Here is an 18,552-nt window from a genome sequence, read left to right on the forward strand (position 1 = left end):
GGAGGGTGGACGCCCTCGTAGAGCCACTTCTTGACCCTGGCACCCTTGTCGCCCTTGTCTGGAGGGTGGACGCCCTTGTCTGGAGGGTGGACGCCCTCGTAGAGCCACTTCTTGACCCTGGCACCCTTGTCGCCCTTGTCTGGAGGGTGGACGCCCTTGTCTGGAGGGTGGACGCCCTTGTCTGGAGGGTGGACGCCCTTGTCTGGAGGGTGGACGCCCTTGTCTGGAGGGTGGACGCCCTTGTCTGGAGGGTGGACGCCCTTGTCGGGAGGGTGGACGCCCTCGTAGAGCCACTTCTTGACCCTGGCACCCTTGTCGCCCTTGTCTGGAGGGTGGACGCCCTCATCTAGGCGCCACTTGACCCTTGTGCCCTTGTCGCCCTTGTCTGGAGGATGGACGCCGTGGTCTAGCGACTCAGTGACCCCGGGGTGGTTGCGGGGAGAGTGGACGCAGGAGCAGCAACATATCGCACCATACGGGACGCCCGCCCGCGTCCTCCTCCAGCAGGTGGTACAGGCGGGGGAACAGTCGCAGGGGCAGTGGTCGCGTGAAACACGCCCCGCGTCCTTCTCTCCCACGACCATATCCTTACCCGGAGCCTTCTTCCTCGCGCTCATGACCTTGGCGGGAAAATGGACGCCGTCGTAAGGCCACTTCTTGACCCTGGCGCCCTTATCGGGAGGGTGGACGCCCTCTTCTAGCGACGTGTTGACCCTGGCGCCCTTATCGGGAGGGTGCACGCCCTCGTAGAGCCACTTCTTGACCCTGGCGCCCTTATCGGGAGGGTGGACGGCCTCGTCTTGCGACGTGTTGACCCTGGCGCCCTTATCGGGAGGGTGGACGGCCTCGTCTTGCGACGTGTTGACCCTGGCGCCCTTATCGGGAGGGTGGACGCCCTTATCTAGTGACGTGTTGACTCTGGCGCCCTTATCGAGAGGGTGGACGCCATCATCTAGCGACGTGTTGACCTTGGCGCCCTTATCGAGAGGGTGGACGCCTTCGTAGAGCCACTTCTTGACCCTGGCGCCCATGTCGGCCATATCTGGAGGGTGGACGCCCTCATCTAGCCGCCACTTGACCCTGGCGCCCTTATCGGCCTTGTCTGGAGGGTGGACGCCGTCGTCTAGCGACTCAGTGACCCCGGGGTGGTTGCGGGGAGAGTGGACGCAGGAGCAGCAACATATCGCACCATACGGGACGCCCGCCCGCGTCCTCCTCCAGCAGGTGGTACAGGCGGGGGAACAGTCGCAGGGGCAGTGGTCGCCTCTCCTCTCACTCTCCTCGTCCTGGAGGACGCCCCTCAAGAAAGTTATTAATGTATTCATTACGCTATTCATCATTTATGGATTATTTATCAAATGTATACAATTTTACAACCCTTAGAATCATCACTGTTTTCACATATGTTTCACCCGCTGAAAGGGAGATTGGGGCCAGAAACATCTGTCTGGGTGACTGGAAGGATTGGGGACGGACACAGGATGGTAACTGGGGAGAGACAAAGGGTGATAATTGGGGAGAGTAAGAGAGTGATGATTGGAAAGAGTAAGAGGGTGATGACTGGGGAGAGTAAAAGGGTGATGATTGTGGAGAGTAAGAGAGTGATGATTGGGGAGAGTAAGAGGGTGATGATTGGGGAGAGTGATGATTGTGGAGAGTAAGAGAGTGATGATTGTGGAGAGTAAGAGTGATGATTGTGGAGAGTAAGAGGGTGATGATTGGGGAGAGTAAGAGTGATGATTGTGGAGAGTAAGAGGGTGATGATTGGGGAGAGTAAGAGAGTGATGATTGTGGAGAGTAAGAGGGTGATGATTGGGGAGAGTAAGAGGGTGATGATTGGGGAGAGTAAGAGGGTGATGATTGTGGAGAGTAAGAGGGTGATGATTGGGGAGAGTAAGAGGGTGATGATTGTGGAGAGTAAGAGGGTGATGATTGTGGAGAGTAAGAGAGTGATGATTGTGGAGAGTAAGAGAGTGATGATTGTGGAGAGTAAGAGGGTGATGATTAGGGAGAGTAAGAGGGTGATGATTAGGGAGAGTAAGAGGGTGATGATTGTGGAGAGTAAGAGGGTGATGATTGTGGAGAGTAAGAGTGATGATTGTGGAGAGTAAGAGTGATGATTGTGGAGAGTAAGAGTGATGATTGTGGAGAGTAAGAGTGATGATTGTGGAGAGTAAGAGTGATGATTGTGGAGAGTAAGAGTGATGATTGTGGAGAGTAAGAGTGATGATTGTGGAGAGTAAGAGAGTGATGATTGTGGAGAGTAAGAGAGTGATGATTGTGGAGAGTAAGAGAGTGATGATTGTGGAGAGTAAGAGGGTGATGATTGTGGAGAGTAAGAGAGTGATGATTGTGGAGAATAAGAGAGTGATGATTAGGGAGAGTAGGAGGGTGATGATTGTGGAGAATAAGAGTGATGATTGTGGAGAGTAAGAGAGTGATGATTGTGGAGAATAAGAGAGTGATGATTAGGGAGAGTAAGAGTGATGATTGTGGAGAATAAGAGTGATGATTGTGGAGAGTAAGAGTGATGATTGTGGAGAGTAAGAGTGATGATTGTGGAGAGTAAGAGTGATGATTGTGGAGAGTAAGAGGGTGATGATTGTGGAGAGTAAGAGGGTGATGATTGGGGAGAATAAGAGAGTGATGATTAGGGAGAGTAGGAGGGTGATGATTGTGGAGAATAAGAGTGATGATTGTGGAGAGTAAGAGTGATGATTGTGGAGAGTAAGAGTGATGATTGTGGAGAGTAAGAGTGATGATTGTGGAGAGTAAGAGGGTGATGATTGTGGAGAGTAAAAGGGTGATGATTGTGGAGAGTAAGAGTGATGATTGTGGAGAGTAAGAGAGTGATGATTGTGGAGAGTAAAAGGATGATGATTGTGGAGAGTACGAATGATGATTGTGGAGAGTAAGAGTGATGATTGTGGAGAGTAAGAGTGATGATTGTGGAGAGTAAGAGAGTGATGATTGTGGAGAGTAAGAGTGATGATTGTGGAGAGTAAGAGTGATGATTGTGGAGAGTAAGAGGGTGATGATTGTGGAGAGTAAGAGGGTGATGATTGTGGAGAGTAAGAGGGTGATGATTGTGGAGAGTAAGAGGGTGATGATTGTGGAGAGTAAGAGGGTGATGATTGTGGAGAATAAGAGTGATGATTGTGGAGAGTAAGAGTGATGATTGTGGAGAGTAAGAGTGATGATTGTGGAGAGTAAGAGTGATGATTGTGGAGAGTAAGAGAGTGATGATTGTGGCGAATAAGAGTGATGATTGTGGAGAGTAAGAGTGATGATTGTGGAGAGTAAGAGTGATGATTGTGGAGAGTAAGAGGGTGATGATTGTGGAGAGTAAGAGGGTGATGATTGTGGAGAGTAAGAGGGTGATGATTGTGGAGAGTAAGAGGGTGATGATTGTGGAGAGTAAGAGGGTGATGATTGTGGAGAGTAAGAGGGTGATGATTGTGGAGAGTAAGAGGGTGATGATTGTGGAGAGTAAGAGGGTGATGATTGTGGAGAGTAAGAGGGTGATGATTGTGGAGAGTAAGAGGGTGATGATTGTGGAGAGTAAGAGAGTGATGATTGTGGAGAGTAAGAGAGTGATGATTGCGCAATCACGCAACTTGTATTTGGTGGTTGCCCGATGGTGGCAGGACACATGCTACAGGCAGGACACATGATACAGGCAGGACACATGCTACAGGCAGGACACATGATACAGGCAGGACACATGCTACAGGCAGGACACACGATACAGGCTGGACACACGATACAGGCAGGACACATGATACAGGCAGGACACACGATACAGGCTGGACACATGATACAGGCAGGACACATGATACAGGCAGGACACATGATACAGGCAGGACACATGATACAGGCAGGACACATGATACAGGCAGGACATGATACAGGCAGGACACATGATACAGGCTGGACACATGATACAGGCTGGACACATGATACAGGCTGGACACATAATACAGGCTGGACACATGATACAGGCTGGACACATGCTACAGGCAGGACACATGCTACAGGCAGGACACATGATACAGGCAAGACACATTATACAGGCAGGACACATTATACAGGCAGGACACATTATACAGGCAGGACTCATGATACAGGCAGGACATGATACAGGCAGGACACATGATACAGGCTGGACACATAATGCAGGCAGGACACATGATACAGGCTGGACACATGCTACAGGCTGGACACATGATACAGGCTGGTGTTACGGTGCCCTCTCCTATTTCTTTCGTTTGCCGGCTTAAAGAGTCATATCAGCTCTCCCTACTGATTCTCTGAGGTTCAGGGAGTCTAATGATATATGTGGCGACCAGACCGGCTGCCATTTAATGGAATGAGGTTATATTATATGTTGTAAATAAAGGAAAGTTGGCGCCCTGATATAAAATGAAACAGTATCCCCTACGGCAGATATGACCTTGTGGAAGGGACACTATGCCAATCGCGGATTGGCCGACGTAGGTCGCGGGCGACAAATCAGGGCCCGCCATGACGTCACCGAGTGCCCCGGGCGGCGCCAACGTCAGAGTTGTACTGACCGTGGAAGCGACAGGACGCGCCTCGGTCTGCTCTCAAGGATTGGAGGCTCTGCAAGCCTTGTTCAGTGGATTGAGCTGGCCTTCGTTGCCCACCATAGTTATTGGAGACCCTGCGCTTCTGGGAAGCCAAAGAGGAACCAAGTTCAGTGAGCAGAGAAGTGCCCAAACTTGGAAAATAGTCGGCGACGACGCTGGGCGGCGCCGCTGGCTGGACGTTGAGGTCTGGAAGGTGGGCGAGCAAGCTAGCTGTGACTGGGGTCACATCCACTGAGAATCTTGGAAGGACGACACAGTGCCTAGGACAAGGAGCGACGCCCTGTGGGAGAGGCGAGTGTGGGGAAAAATAGTGATTAGCTCAGCGCCCATCGATGAACCAGGATTGGGGCAGCTGAACCTCAGGGATTGGAACGGCGACGACGCGAAGGCTTCACGACACCTGAGGACCTGTGGAACGCCCTGGATCGTCGAGGATCGACCCAAGGAAGCGTGGGACCATCACACCATCGAGGGACAGGCGTCGTGAGCCAGGAGTGTAAGGTAGATCATTTTTCCCTCCCATTACCCCTTGTATGAGTAGGCTAGTTAGGCCACAATATTTACTTGTGTATGTGGCAGCAAGACTTTATTGCTTTAATGGTAGAATAGGCTGCAATGCAGCTTGTGTCCAGGACTGTCAGAGAGGACAGTGTGTATGGATGGCAGGACAGTGAAGAAGAGGTGCCGACGTGGTGAAGAGGCCCTCCTGTGAGAGTGTGAGACTCCTGTCTTCCTGCCCATTTGAAGGAGTGTTGGAGGTCGTAGAAGAAGAGGCTGACGATCTCCAGACTCATCATCCATATTCCATATTCATGTATTACTTGTGATTGTGTGTGTGTTCATGTAATTTGCGTCAGTAAATCCACACATTTTATTACTGTGTTTGAGTGTGCCTCCATTTGTGATTTTCTCTATGAGCATACATTTCTGGCTACAAACGATATATGATACACCCACTGAACTGCATTGCTGGGGTGCAGATATAATAACCCAGCTGGCGACCTTGCTAAGAGGAAGATAGAGAAGACAGGCGGGAAAGGAGTTCCTGCAACCTTTTTTTTTGTCTGGCAGGCAAGACTCAGGGAGGTTATGGTTATAGGTAAGCCTGAGTCTTCCTTCACTTCCCCACGGGTCTAGGCCGGAACTGTTAACAGCAGTTTCCCCGTGGTTGACTGAAGGGCTTCCAGGGTGAATCAGTGGCACCCCTTTGTGGTGGAAGCAAAGACCTGCGGAGGTGGGCATTGTTGGTCCTATCTTGTGTGACCAAGGAGACTCCGGTGAATCCAGGGAGTCGGAGGGGCTGAGTATTTGGGCCCTTTGAGCCCCTAGCAGCCGAGTGTTATCAGAGCCCCGGACCGCCCACCCCCACGTGACAAGAGAACTGGCGACCTCGCCAGGATTCGAACCCCAGTAGCCAAGGACTGGGAACTTCGCCAGGAAGCGTGGATCGAGCTACAGTGTGGACCAAATTGCAAGACAAGTGTTGCCAGGGTACTAATATAGTGTGGCCAGTGAATTCGGTGGTACTGTTACTCAACCAGCTAAGGGACTGAAACGGTGAAATTAGTGCCTACTAACTTGTCTGTGCTGTCGTGTATGCTCAATGATATAGAGATGGAGGAAGACAAAGTGAGGAAATTTATTGACACAAGGGACGAGAGAATTTTAGAAGAGTGTACCAAGGCCCAGCTCCAACAAGTGGCAAACCACTTTGGGATCAGGTTGAGGACGACTAAGGTAGCAGAGCGAAGGATAGAGATCATGGCACAGCTCACAGCTCGAGAGGAAGCGACGGGAGAGGAGCCATCTCAAGAGGAGCCGTCCCGAGGAGAGCCATCGCAAGGTGAACCGTCCCGACTAGGGCCTCCCCAAGCGCCTACCAGTGTGGAGAGAATCCACAGTGAACATGGGAGCAGTGGAAGGTCCAGCTGTAGTAAGAGGAGCCTGCAACTGGAAATAATGAAGATGCAACTGGAAGCCCAGCTGCGACGAGAGGAGAGAGAAGCACGGCTGCAGCTGCAGCGAGAGGAACGTGCGGCTGAGCTGCAGCGAGAGGAACGTGCGGCTGAGCTGCAGCGGGAAGAAGGAGAGAGACAACTGCGACTGGAGGAGATAAGGGCAAAGAAAGAAGTCGAATTGCGTCGCGTTGAACGTGGTCTGCCCTCACTACCTGCACGGCGGGATGACCTCAAGGTAAGGGAACGTGACTTACCTACGTTCGAACCACAAGAAGCTGAGGCGTTCTTCGAACACTTTGAACGGATAGCGACTCTGAAGGAGTGGCCGGAAGATGATTGGGCTGCTCTGGTCCAGGGCAGGTTGACTGGTGAGGCCCGGGAAGCCTATAACATGCTGGACCTAGAGGAGTGTACTAGTTATGACGCGATTAAGAATGCGGTTCTCCACTCATTCCGGCTGACTCCGGAGATGTACCGGAAGCGGTTCAGAGAGTGTACAAGAGCGTCGGGAAAGACTTACGCCGAGACCGCCAGGGATATGGAACGGAAATTCCTACGATGGTTGAAGGCGGAGGAAGCGGAGTCGGTGGATGATATCAAACGACTGATAGTGATGGAGAAGTTTATGTCAGTGCTCCATCCTGAGTTGCGAGTGAGGGTGAGAGAAGCAGGTATTAAGGACCTGAAGGCTGCAGCGGACCGAGCCGACATGCTGGAGGAGGCACTACATATCAGGAGGGAGGGGCCGCCCAGACACTCGCCTTACACCAGGTCGGGAGGGAACCTTAGGAGTTCAGGAGGAGCGAGGACGGGTGGGGACTCTCCCAGGAGTAGTGTGCCTGATGAAGTAACGTGGTTCAAGAGCTCAAGAGACGCGGGGAGGAAGCCCCAAGCTGTGAGCAGTGGACCTAACTCGGGAGCAAGTGCTGCAGTCCCGGATACGACGACAAGGAGTCCAAGGAGGACACAGGGGACGTCTGCAAGTGGTACCGCCAGAGTGACTAGCGAGTGGCCGCCCAGGGGAGGCAGCCGATGCTACAACTGTGGCGTGAGAGGACATTATGCCCGCGAGTGTGAGGAGCACCAAAGGAATGTAGGATTAATGGTGGAAGAGGAGAGAGTGTTTGTTCACACCCCATATTATAGTGGACCCAACGTGAATGGTTGGGAAATGAAGTTGGGTGAACATCCCTTCGTTTTCGGGGCCAACGTGAAGTTTGGAAAGGCAGACCCAGTGGAGGTTGCCGTGCTTCGAGATACGGGTGCTGACATAAGTATGGTGACCAGGAGTATTCTCCCCAAGGAATTTAATGATTCACCTGTGGGAGTGGTGAGGATACGCAGTGTGGGGGAGGAATACAGGTTGCCACTTCACGAAGTACAGCTGATTGCCGACTGCGGAGTCGAGAAAGCTATAGTAGCTGTAGCCCCTAAGTTACCCCTAGAGCATGTACAGATGGTGCTGGGTAATGACCTCGGAGGAGGCAGGATACAACCTGATTGGGCCAGGAGTGCCTATGTTTCAAGCAGCGGTACAACCCTGCCGGGTGAGGTATCAGTCGCTCCAAATAATAGTGAGGAAGCCGACTTCGACAGGGAAAACGTCGCCAGAGACGACGACAACGAGGGCGAGAGTGCAGAGAGGTCGTCGGAGGTTGTGGAAAACCCCGACGGGGACCTCCGACTAAGCCTGATGATGCGTATGGAGGAGTGGCGAGGAGCAGCTGTGCAAACGCCTGGGGCGGTGAAGAGGCTGCAGACCGCACTCCCTCCATACAGAAACGAGAATAAAGTAAGCTCAGTGGATGAGCGAACGGCAGTGAGGGGCAGAGTGGAGGAGCCACGACGCAAAGCATCCTATGCCGGCCAGATGAATAGTGGTAGGTGCAAGATGAACCACCGTGGTGAGGTGAGCCACAGGGAGGTGGATGAGCCCAACCACGAACCGAAGAAGACGTCTGCAGGGAAGAGAATCTCATGGAGGAGTGAAGATGTTCGTCGGGGACGAAGGAGCGAGCGGTATAGGAAGGGCAATACGAAGAAAGTAGGGAATAGGTACACCCAGGGTTGGCGCCAGCCTAACCAGAGGGGCATTGGGCCATCGCAAAAGCCTAGTGTGGAAGAGAGGAAGCTGCTGGATGGAGTACAGGTTACAAGTGCCACTATGAGGAGACAACGCACCTACGGGAGAAGAGGAACCGAGAAGAGAGAAGATTGGCGAAGAGGAGATCATGGGAGGAAACATGGAGTACCTGTAGGACGCAATGGAAATGCAAGACTATCTCGGAGTGCACGACGCGGTGGAGGCGCTGCATGCACTGAATCTTACAGTGGTAACGAGCCGTGGGAGTACACTCGTAGCCACGGAGAGAGGATTTCTTGTAGGTGTTCAGGGAACACCCATCACACCCGGTACTATGCGAGGTGGAGATATAATGAGACAAGTGACTGGCAAGGTGGAACGAGCCACATCGCCAACTGGAGGAGTGACACTTCAGGAACGGAGGGAGCAAGGGTATAGATTGCCCTCTTGAGTGCTGCTCTTCCGATATGACTCTTATTTTAAGGGGAGGGGTATGTTACGGTGCCCTCTCCTATTTCTTTCGTTTGCCGGCTTAAAGAGTCATATCAGCTCTCCCTACTGATTCTCTGAGGTTCAGGGAGTCTAATGATATATGTGGCGACCAGACCGGCTGCCATTTAATGGAATGAGGTTATATTATATGTTGTAAATAAAGGAAAGTTGGCGCCCTGATATAAAATGAAACAGTATCCCCTACGGCAGATATGACCTTGTGGAAGGGACACTATGCCAATCGCGGATTGGCCGACGTAGGTCGCGGGCGACAAATCAGGGCCCGCCATGACGTCACCGAGTGCCCCGGGCGGCGCCAACGTCAGAGTTGTACTGACCGTGGAAGCGACAGGACGCGCCTCGGTCTGCTCTCAAGGATTGGAGGCTCTGCAAGCCTTGTTCAGTGGATTGAGCTGGCCTTCGTTGCCCACCATAGTTATTGGAGACCCTGCGCTTCTGGGAAGCCAAAGAGGAACCAAGTTCAGTGAGCAGAGAAGTGCCCAAACTTGGAAAATAGTCGGCGACGACGCTGGGCGGCGCCGCTGGCTGGACGTTGAGGTCTGGAAGGTGGGCGAGCAAGCTAGCTGTGACTGGGGTCACATCCACTGAGAATCTTGGAAGGACGACACAGTGCCTAGGACAAGGAGCGACGCCCTGTGGGAGAGGCGAGTGTGGGGAAAAATAGTGATTAGCTCAGCGCCCATCGATGAACCAGGATTGGGGCAGCTGAACCTCAGGGATTGGAACGGCGACGACGCGAAGGCTTCACGACACCTGAGGACCTGTGGAACGCCCTGGATCGTCGAGGATCGACCCAAGGAAGCGTGGGACCATCACACCATCGAGGGACAGGCGTCGTGAGCCAGGAGTGTAAGGTAGATCATTTTTCCCTCCCATTACCCCTTGTATGAGTAGGCTAGTTAGGCCACAATATTTACTTGTGTATGTGGCAGCAAGACTTTATTGCTTTAATGGTAGAATAGGCTGCAATGCAGCTTGTGTCCAGGACTGTCAGAGAGGACAGTGTGTATGGATGGCAGGACAGTGAAGAAGAGGTGCCGACGTGGTGAAGAGGCCCTCCTGTGAGAGTGTGAGACTCCTGTCTTCCTGCCCATTTGAAGGAGTGTTGGAGGTCGTAGAAGAAGAGGCTGACGATCTCCAGACTCATCATCCATATTCCATATTCATGTATTACTTGTGATTGTGTGTGTGTTCATGTAATTTGCGTCAGTAAATCCACACATTTTATTACTGTGTTTGAGTGTGCCTCCATTTGTGATTTTCTCTATGAGCATACATTTCTGGCTACAAACGATATATGATACACCCACTGAACTGCATTGCTGGGGTGCAGATATAATAACCCAGCTGGCGACCTTGCTAAGAGGAAGATAGAGAAGACAGGCGGGAAAGGAGTTCCTGCAACCTTTTTTTTTGTCTGGCAGGCAAGACTCAGGGAGGTTATGGTTATAGGTAAGCCTGAGTCTTCCTTCACTTCCCCACGGGTCTAGGCCGGAACTGTTAACAGCAGTTTCCCCGTGGTTGACTGAAGGGCTTCCAGGGTGAATCAGTGGCACCCCTTTGTGGTGGAAGCAAAGACCTGCGGAGGTGGGCATTGTTGGTCCTATCTTGTGTGACCAAGGAGACTCCGGTGAATCCAGGGAGTCGGAGGGGCTGAGTATTTGGGCCCTTTGAGCCCCTAGCAGCCGAGTGTTATCAGAGCCCCGGACCGCCCACCCCCACGTGACACTGGGCACATGCTACAGGCAGGACACATGATACAGGCAGGACACATGATACAGGCAAGACACATGATACAGGCAGGACACATGATACAGGCAAGACACATGATACAGGCAGGACACATGATACAGGCAAGACACATGATACAGGCAGGACACATGATACAGGCAAGACACATGATACAGGCTGGACACATGATACAGGCTGGACACATGCTACAGGCAGGACACATGATACAGGCAAGACACATGATACAGGCAGGACACACGATACAGGCAGGACACATGATACAGGCAAGACACATGATACAGGCAAGACACATGATAGAGGCAGGACACACGATACAGGCAGGACACATGATACAGGCAGGACACATGATACAGGCTGGATCATGCAACAGACAGGACACATGATACAGGCAGGACACATGATACAGGCAAGACACATGATACAGGCAAGACACATGATACAGGCAGGACTCATGATACAGGCAGGACACATGATACAGGCAGGACACATGCTACAGGCAGGACTCATGATACAGGAAGGACACATGATACAGGCAAGACACATGATACAGGCAGGACACATGATACAGGCAAGACACATGATACAGGCAGGACACATGATACAGGCAGGACACATGATACAGGCAAGACACATGATACAGGCAGGACACATGATACAGGCAGGACACATGCTACAGGCAGGACTCATGATACAGGCAGGACACATGATACAGGCAGGACACATGACACAGGCAGGACACATGACACAGGACACAGGCAGGACACATGACACAGGCAGGACACATGACACAGGCAGGACACATGATACAGGCTGGACACACGACACAGGCAGGACACATGACACAAGCAAGACACATGACACAGGCAGGACACAGCCTCGTCACCACCTACCTTCACATGAAGCCAACAGGTTCCTGCTGTGACTTAGCCATTTTCTCCTGGCATCATTAGTCATAGATTTGTTGGTTCATTTTACTTATTCGCTATTATCTTATGAAGGTTAACCTCCACCCTTACCAGTTGGCAGGGTTGTTGGTCTTATGTTACTGGTAACAAACTGCGTACTCTTAAGAGTTGTGTCCTCGTGGCCGTCCTCCTGCCACCGTAACCGGCGATGGGAAACGGCTCTGGCGAGGTTGCATATTGGCCATACTCGCTTAACTGATGGTCACTTGATGGAGCGCTGCCCTGCCCCTTATTGTCCTAATTGCATTGTCCCTCTTACGGTCGTGCATATCCTTGTTGAATGTCCTGACTTCCAGGACGAGCGTGTGTCTTGTTTTCCGACCGTCCCTCGCGGTCACTTCCCTGGAAACACAAACCGTAACTGTCTCTATTTTCCGCTTGTTACAACTTGTAATAAAGTTGTTACATCTTGGCTTAACGTGTTTAGGACGTATTAGAACGTTGTTACAACTTGCTCTATTGGTTGTTATAACTGGTTAGGAGGTGTTAAAACTTGTTCGAACGTTGTACCAACGTCGTAGTTTCGGTGTGTGTTTGACGGGTTGTCCCTCGATAGTGTTCTTGGTGACTCGAATACTTTTGATATCGTTCGCCTTATGCGTTTCTGTTCTGGTATTGGCATCCTTGGTGATATTTAGCGCCCTCTGATTATCCCGCACATTTGATGGTGCTACACAGCCTTCCCGGCTTGGTGTCTTCTTTTGATAATTACTTACTTATAAAGGTTAATCAAACTGCAATAAAGACAAACTTTATTTCCGTATGTTTCACAGCACTTACGGCGCCTGTGGTGTAAATGTAAAGTTCAGTAGGTCATAGAAAATATATTTTGTATGTGGTTATGGAAAAATAAGAGAGAGAGAGAGAGAGAGAGAGAGAGAGAGAGAGAGAGAGAAGAAGTAGAAGAAGCGTAGAGAAGTGAAGGGAAGAGTAGGGAGAGATTGTAGGCACCAGATAATATTTACCTGAAATTGTTAAAAAAGAATAAATAACTAATGATTCTTAGAAATTCTAAAATGCATGTCTAAAGGCTTCTTCATTAAGGAAAAAGAAAATGTAAAAACTCATATTATGCCTTAGTTACCCGCCTGGTGTTTTCTTTTGGTAATTATCAAATAAGTATAATTTATACAAATTTGTATGATAATATCTATACAGCCATTATACTGTATACTACAGTGGTACTACATGTGTTTGTGGTAACTTATGCCTTAGTTACTACAGACATGTGTGAAGCACCAGTCTACAGTGCCCTTGACCTAACAACCTTGCTTCAGCTGCTGCTTCAGCTGCTGCTTCAACTACTGCTTCGGTATATCTTAGACATGAAGCTGTTTTTGAAGGCACTCGTATGAGCACTCAGACTTTGTCACAAGAACCAACTTGATTGTAAGAAGGTATAATAAGGTTGGTATCTTCGTACACACAAGTTGGTAAGAAGATACCATCCAACTTTGCTGCCAGAAGACGCCAACTTGGCTGCCAGAAGACACCAACTTGGCTGCCAGAAGACGCCAACTTGGCTGCCAGAAGACGCCAACTTGGCTGCCAGAAGACACCAACTTGGCTGCCAGAAGACACCAACTTGGCTGCCAGAAGACGCCAACTTGGCTGCCAGAAGACGCCAACTTGGCTGCCAGAAGACGCCAACTTGGCTGCCAGAAGACGCCAACTTGGCTGCCAGAAGACGCCAACTTGGCTGCCAGAAGACGCCAACTTGGCTGCCAGAAGACACCAACTTGGCTGTGAGAAGACGCCAACTTGGCTGTGAGAAGACGCCAACTTGGCTGTGAGAAGACGCCAACTTGGTTGCCAGAAGACGCTAACTTGGCTGCCAGAAGACACCAACTTGGCTGCCAGAAGACGCCAACTTGGCTGCCAGAAGACGCCAACTTGGCTGCCAGAAGACGCCAACTTGGCTGCCAGAAGACGCCAACTTGGCTGCCAGAAGACGCCAACTTGGCTGCCAGAAGACGCCAACTTGGCTGCCAGAAGACACCAACTTGGCTGTGAGAAGACGCCAACTTGGCTGTGAGAAGACGCCAACTTGGCTGTGAGAAGACGCCAACTTGGTTGCCAGAAGACGCTAACTTGGCTGCCAGAAGACACCAACTTGGCTGCCAGAAGACGCCAACTTGGCTGCCAGAAGACGCCAACTTGGCTGCCAGAAGACGCCAACTTGGCTGCCAGAAGACGCCAACTTGGCTGCCAGAAGACGCCAACTTGGCTGTCAAAAGACGCCAACTTGGCTGTCAAAAGACGCCAACTTGGCTGCCAGAAGACGCCAACTTGGCTGCCAGAAGACGCCAACTTGGCTGCCAGAAGACGCCAACTTGGCTGCCAGAAGACGCCAACTTGGCTGCCAGAAGACGCCAACTTGGCTGCCAGAAGACGCCAACTTGGCTGCCAGAAGACGCCAACTTGGCTGCCAGAAGACGCCAACTTGGCTGCCAGAAGACGCCAACTTGGCTGCCAGAAGACGCCAACTTGGCTGCCAGAAGACGCCAACTTGGCTGCCAGAAGACGCCAACTTGCCTGCCAGAAGACGCCAACTTGGCTGCCAGAAGACGCCAACTTGGCTGTCAAAAGACGCCAACTTGGCTGCCAGAAGACACCAACTTGGCTGCCAGAAGACGCCAACTTGGCTGCCAGAAGACGCCAACTTGGCTGCCAGAAGACGCCAACTTGGCTGCCAGAAGACGCCAACTTGGCTGCCAGAAGACGCCAACTTGGCTGCCAGAAGACGCCAACTTGGCTGCCAGAAGACGCCAACTTGGCTGCCAGAAGACGCCAACTTGGCTGCCAGAAGACGCCAACTTGGCTGCCAGAAGACGCCAACTTGGCTGCCAGAAGACGCCAACTTGCCTGCCAGAAGACGCCAACTTGGCTGCCAGAAGACGCCAACTTGGCTGCCAGAAGACGCCAACTTGGCTGTCAAAAGACGCCAACTTGGCTGCCAGAAGACACCAACTTGGCTGCCAGAAGACGCCAACTTGGCTGCCAGAAGACGCCAACTTGGCTGCCAGAAGACGCCAACTTGGCTGCCAGAAGACGCCAACTTGGCTGCCAGAAGACGCCAACTTGGCTGCCAGAAGACGCCAACTTGGCTGCCAGAAGACGCCAACTTGGCTGCCAGAAGACGCCAACTTGGCTGCCAGAAGACGCCAACTTGGCTGCCAGGTTAACACCTCAGGTCTCTTCATCATGTTCAGAGCTGTGAAAATGTCTATAAATCCATGTTACACTGGTCAACATAACCCTAGAAACACAAACCGTAACTCTATTTTCCGCTTGTTACAACTTGTAATAAAGTTGTTACATCTTGGCTTAACGTGTTTATGACGTATTAGAACGTTGTTACAACTTGCTATATTGGTTGTTATAACTGGTTAGGAGGTGTTAAAACTTGTTCGAACGTTGTACCAACGTCGTAGTTTCGGTGTGTGTTAGGTGGGAAATAAAATTCACTTCCGATGAATGTTACTGTTTTTCACTTCCACTGTATATGTTGCCTCTTGATAAGTTATACGTTATATTACGTGTATTAACATGAAGCTTAACAGTCAGCTTTATATAGCTATAAAACATATATAACTTTAGCAATTTTGTCTGTAATCTTTAATATAAGTTATTATTCATGTTAAGGTTGTAACAATTACTGTTGCATTAACTTTTTTTTGTATTAGCTATTTTATTTATTCAATATCATGCCATAATGTGTCTTTTTATACAACATATACTGTATAATTATAATGATCAGTGAATTATTATTACTTGTATAAATGAATAATGTATTGGAAATTTTGACGACTAAGTCAGTTAGAGACATACAAGCGTTTCTGAAGAGGGAGTTAAAAGCGAAGGGAACTATCAGGAGGAAAGCGCCAAGCCATTACGTCTATAATTCACTGGGAAGGGATCAGGATAAGGATTTGGGATGGGACGAGGGGAAAGGAATGGTGCCCCAACCACTTGGACGGTCGGGGATTGAACGGCGACCTGCATTAAGCGAGACCGTCGCTCTACCGTCCAGCCCAAGTGAGTGTGTTTGAATATGAGCTACTGATGAAGTATGTTTGGGTAAGGAGAGAGGAATATTATCCTTGGCGGATAATAGCCTGGAGCTGGATAATATGTGAGCTCACAGCCTGGATTCATCAAGCTCATTGATGATCCATGTATGTAATCACTTACGAAAGCGTTACATCCTGTATCATAGCGGTTGTATTATCGCTTATTAAACAGGTTACGCGCGTCGTCACTTCACAACCCACAAGGTTATTATCATCATACACAACCTCGGAGCTCTTTGGAGCTCAGAAACTACATAACAAATGTAAACAAAGCTCTCATAATTAGACAAAGACGTTCAGGCTTCATAACCCGTTGTGTAAATGCTTTGGCGAAATCTGGCTGGTTAGGCTGTCACAGGAGCCGGATGGGACCCGGTTGTCCTGGTGGCCGGGACCAATGGGCACCTCTGGTTATGCCAGACCGGCTTTCCTCCTGGAATAATGGTAACCTCGATCATCCCTTCACAAGGACCAAAAAGAGGTCTCCGCCTGATTGCATTGCCAAGTTGCAAGATTGCACGAGACTAATTGCATGGAGGTGGTTCACTGGTGGAGGAGGAGGTGGATTAGTGGCCACGGGATGGTTGTTGGGCTCGTTGTAGGGTGGGCTGGTTGTAGGGGGGCTGGTTGTTGGGTTGGTTGTAGGGGTTGGTTGTAGAGGGGGCTGGTTGTAGAGGGGGCTGGTTGTAGGGGTTGGTTGTAGGGGTTGGTTGTAGGGGGGCTGGTGTAGGGGTTGGTTGTAGGGGTTGGTTGTAGGGGGGCTGGTGTAGGAGTTGGTTGTAGGGGTTGGTTGTAGGGGAGCTGGTGTAGGGGTTGGTTGTAGGGGGGCTGGTGTAGGGGTTGGTTGTAGGGGGGCTGGTGTAGGGTTTGGTTGTAGTAGTTGGTTTGAGAGGCTGGCTGTCGAAGATGGTTGTAGGGGGATGGTTGAAGGGGTTAGTCGTAAGGAGTGCTTGTTTTAAGGGGATGGATGTAGGGGCTGGTTGTAGGAGGGCTGGTTGTAGGAGGGCTGGTTGTAGGAGGGCTGGTTGTAGGAGGGCTGGTTGTAGGAGATGATTGTTGATTGGTTGTAATACAAGTAGCGATAAAGGGTTCCTTGCTGAACTGTTGTTGTAGTCCATCGCCCATCGCCCTCCCCAGCTTCCCTCCCCTAGCTCTGCCACCATCACCCCCCCCTCCCTCCCCTCTCCCCCCACCACACCATGAAAGCCTCGTTAAGCCTTCTATAGAAACTAACCCCTCCTATTATGCGTGAAGGTGGTTCAGTAATTACCTTGCCTGGCTCCTATGCTTGAATACACAGGGGTGTACGTACACACACACTCACACACACACACACACACACACACACACACACACACACACACACACACACACACACACACACACACACACACACACACACAGGGGGCTGGTGTGTGTGTGTGTGTGTGTGTGTGTTCCCCCCTTTCACCCCTGGTGAAAGGGGGAACTCTGACACCCGAGTTTCCAAGAAGAGTCTCAAGGTTTGGTACACCAATGCTGATGGGGTAGCCAATAAAGCAGAAGAGATAAAAGAAAGAGTTAGTGAGGCAGACCCAGACATAGTGGCAATAGTGGAAACTAAAATAAATGGCATGATCTTGGATGCAATCTTTCCAGAGGGGTACCAGGTGATAAGAAAAGAAAGGACACAGAGACAGGGAGGAGGAGTGGCACTACTAATAAAGCGGAAATGGAAGTTTGATGAGCTGGAAAATCCGGGTACCAATGAAAGCACAAGCTTCATACATGGAACTCTGACAGTGGATGGGAAGAAGATTGTAATCTTGATATTCTACAATCCCCCACCAAACAGTAGAAGGCCCAGGCAGGAGTACGAGGACAGCAACAAGACATGTATGGATGAACTGCAGAGGGCAGCAACTTTAGCGCATAGAATGAGAGCGAAGCTGCTGGTCATGGGGGACCTAAATCACGGAGAGATAGATTGGGAAACGAGGAATCCCCATGGCGGGGAGGAGACCTGGGGAGCGAAGCTGGTAGACGTTATTGACAGGAATTTCCTAACACAGCATGTGAAAGAAGATACTAGGGAAAGAGGAGGGGATACGCCCAGCCTATTAGATCTCATTATCACTCAGAATGTAGAAGACATCGAGCAGTTGGAACATGAAATACCACTAGGAGCTAGTGACCATTGTGTCCTAGTCTTTGACTACATGATGGAGCTTAAAATTGTGACCAAAGGACAAGAGGTCCGGGAAAGGAGACTTGATTACAGAAAAGGGGACTACAGAAGGATAAGGGACTACCTGGGAGAAGTGCAGTGGGAGGAAGAACTTAGAGGTAAAACAGTGCAAGGTATGATGAACCAAGTCATATTGAAATGCAAGGAGGCTGAAGATAGATTTATTCCAACAATAAAGGAAAAAAGCAGGAGGGAATATAATAACCCATGGTTTAATAGACAGTGTCAGGAAGCAAAGGTGAGAAGCAGGAGGGAGTGGAGGAAGTACAGAAGACAAAGGACAGAGGACAACAGGATTAGATGTAACAGAGCTAGGAATGATTACATTAACATAAGACGAGTGTCGGAAAGAAATTATGAGAACGATATTG

At 50.5% G+C, this 18,552-nt stretch overlaps 3 protein-coding genes across 3 annotated transcripts; 2 read left to right on the plus strand and 1 right to left on the minus strand.

Moving 5' to 3' along the window:
• Positions 1 to 2,028: 2,028 nt before the first annotated feature.
• LOC138354379 (uncharacterized) lies at positions 2,029 to 3,654 on the minus strand. Its single transcript, XM_069308557.1, has one exon. It carries the CDS (start codon positions 3,652 to 3,654, stop codon positions 2,029 to 2,031), a length of 1,626 nt encoding a protein of 541 aa, XP_069164658.1.
• A 7,246-nt stretch (positions 3,655 to 10,900) lies between these two features.
• LOC138354380 (chloride intracellular channel protein 6-like) lies at positions 10,901 to 11,299 on the plus strand. Its single transcript, XM_069308558.1, has one exon. The coding sequence runs from the start codon at positions 10,901 to 10,903 to the stop codon at positions 11,297 to 11,299; it is 399 nt and encodes a 132-aa protein (XP_069164659.1).
• Positions 11,296 to 11,838, plus strand: LOC138354381 (histidine-rich protein PFHRP-II-like). Its single transcript, XM_069308559.1, has one exon. The coding sequence runs from the start codon at positions 11,296 to 11,298 to the stop codon at positions 11,836 to 11,838; it is 543 nt and encodes a 180-aa protein (XP_069164660.1).
• Positions 11,839 to 18,552: the final 6,714 nt, after the last annotated feature.

This window comes from Procambarus clarkii, chromosome 62 (assembly GCF_040958095.1).
Source record: "Procambarus clarkii isolate CNS0578487 chromosome 62, FALCON_Pclarkii_2.0, whole genome shotgun sequence".
Taxonomy (NCBI): domain Eukaryota; kingdom Metazoa; phylum Arthropoda; class Malacostraca; order Decapoda; family Cambaridae; genus Procambarus; species Procambarus clarkii.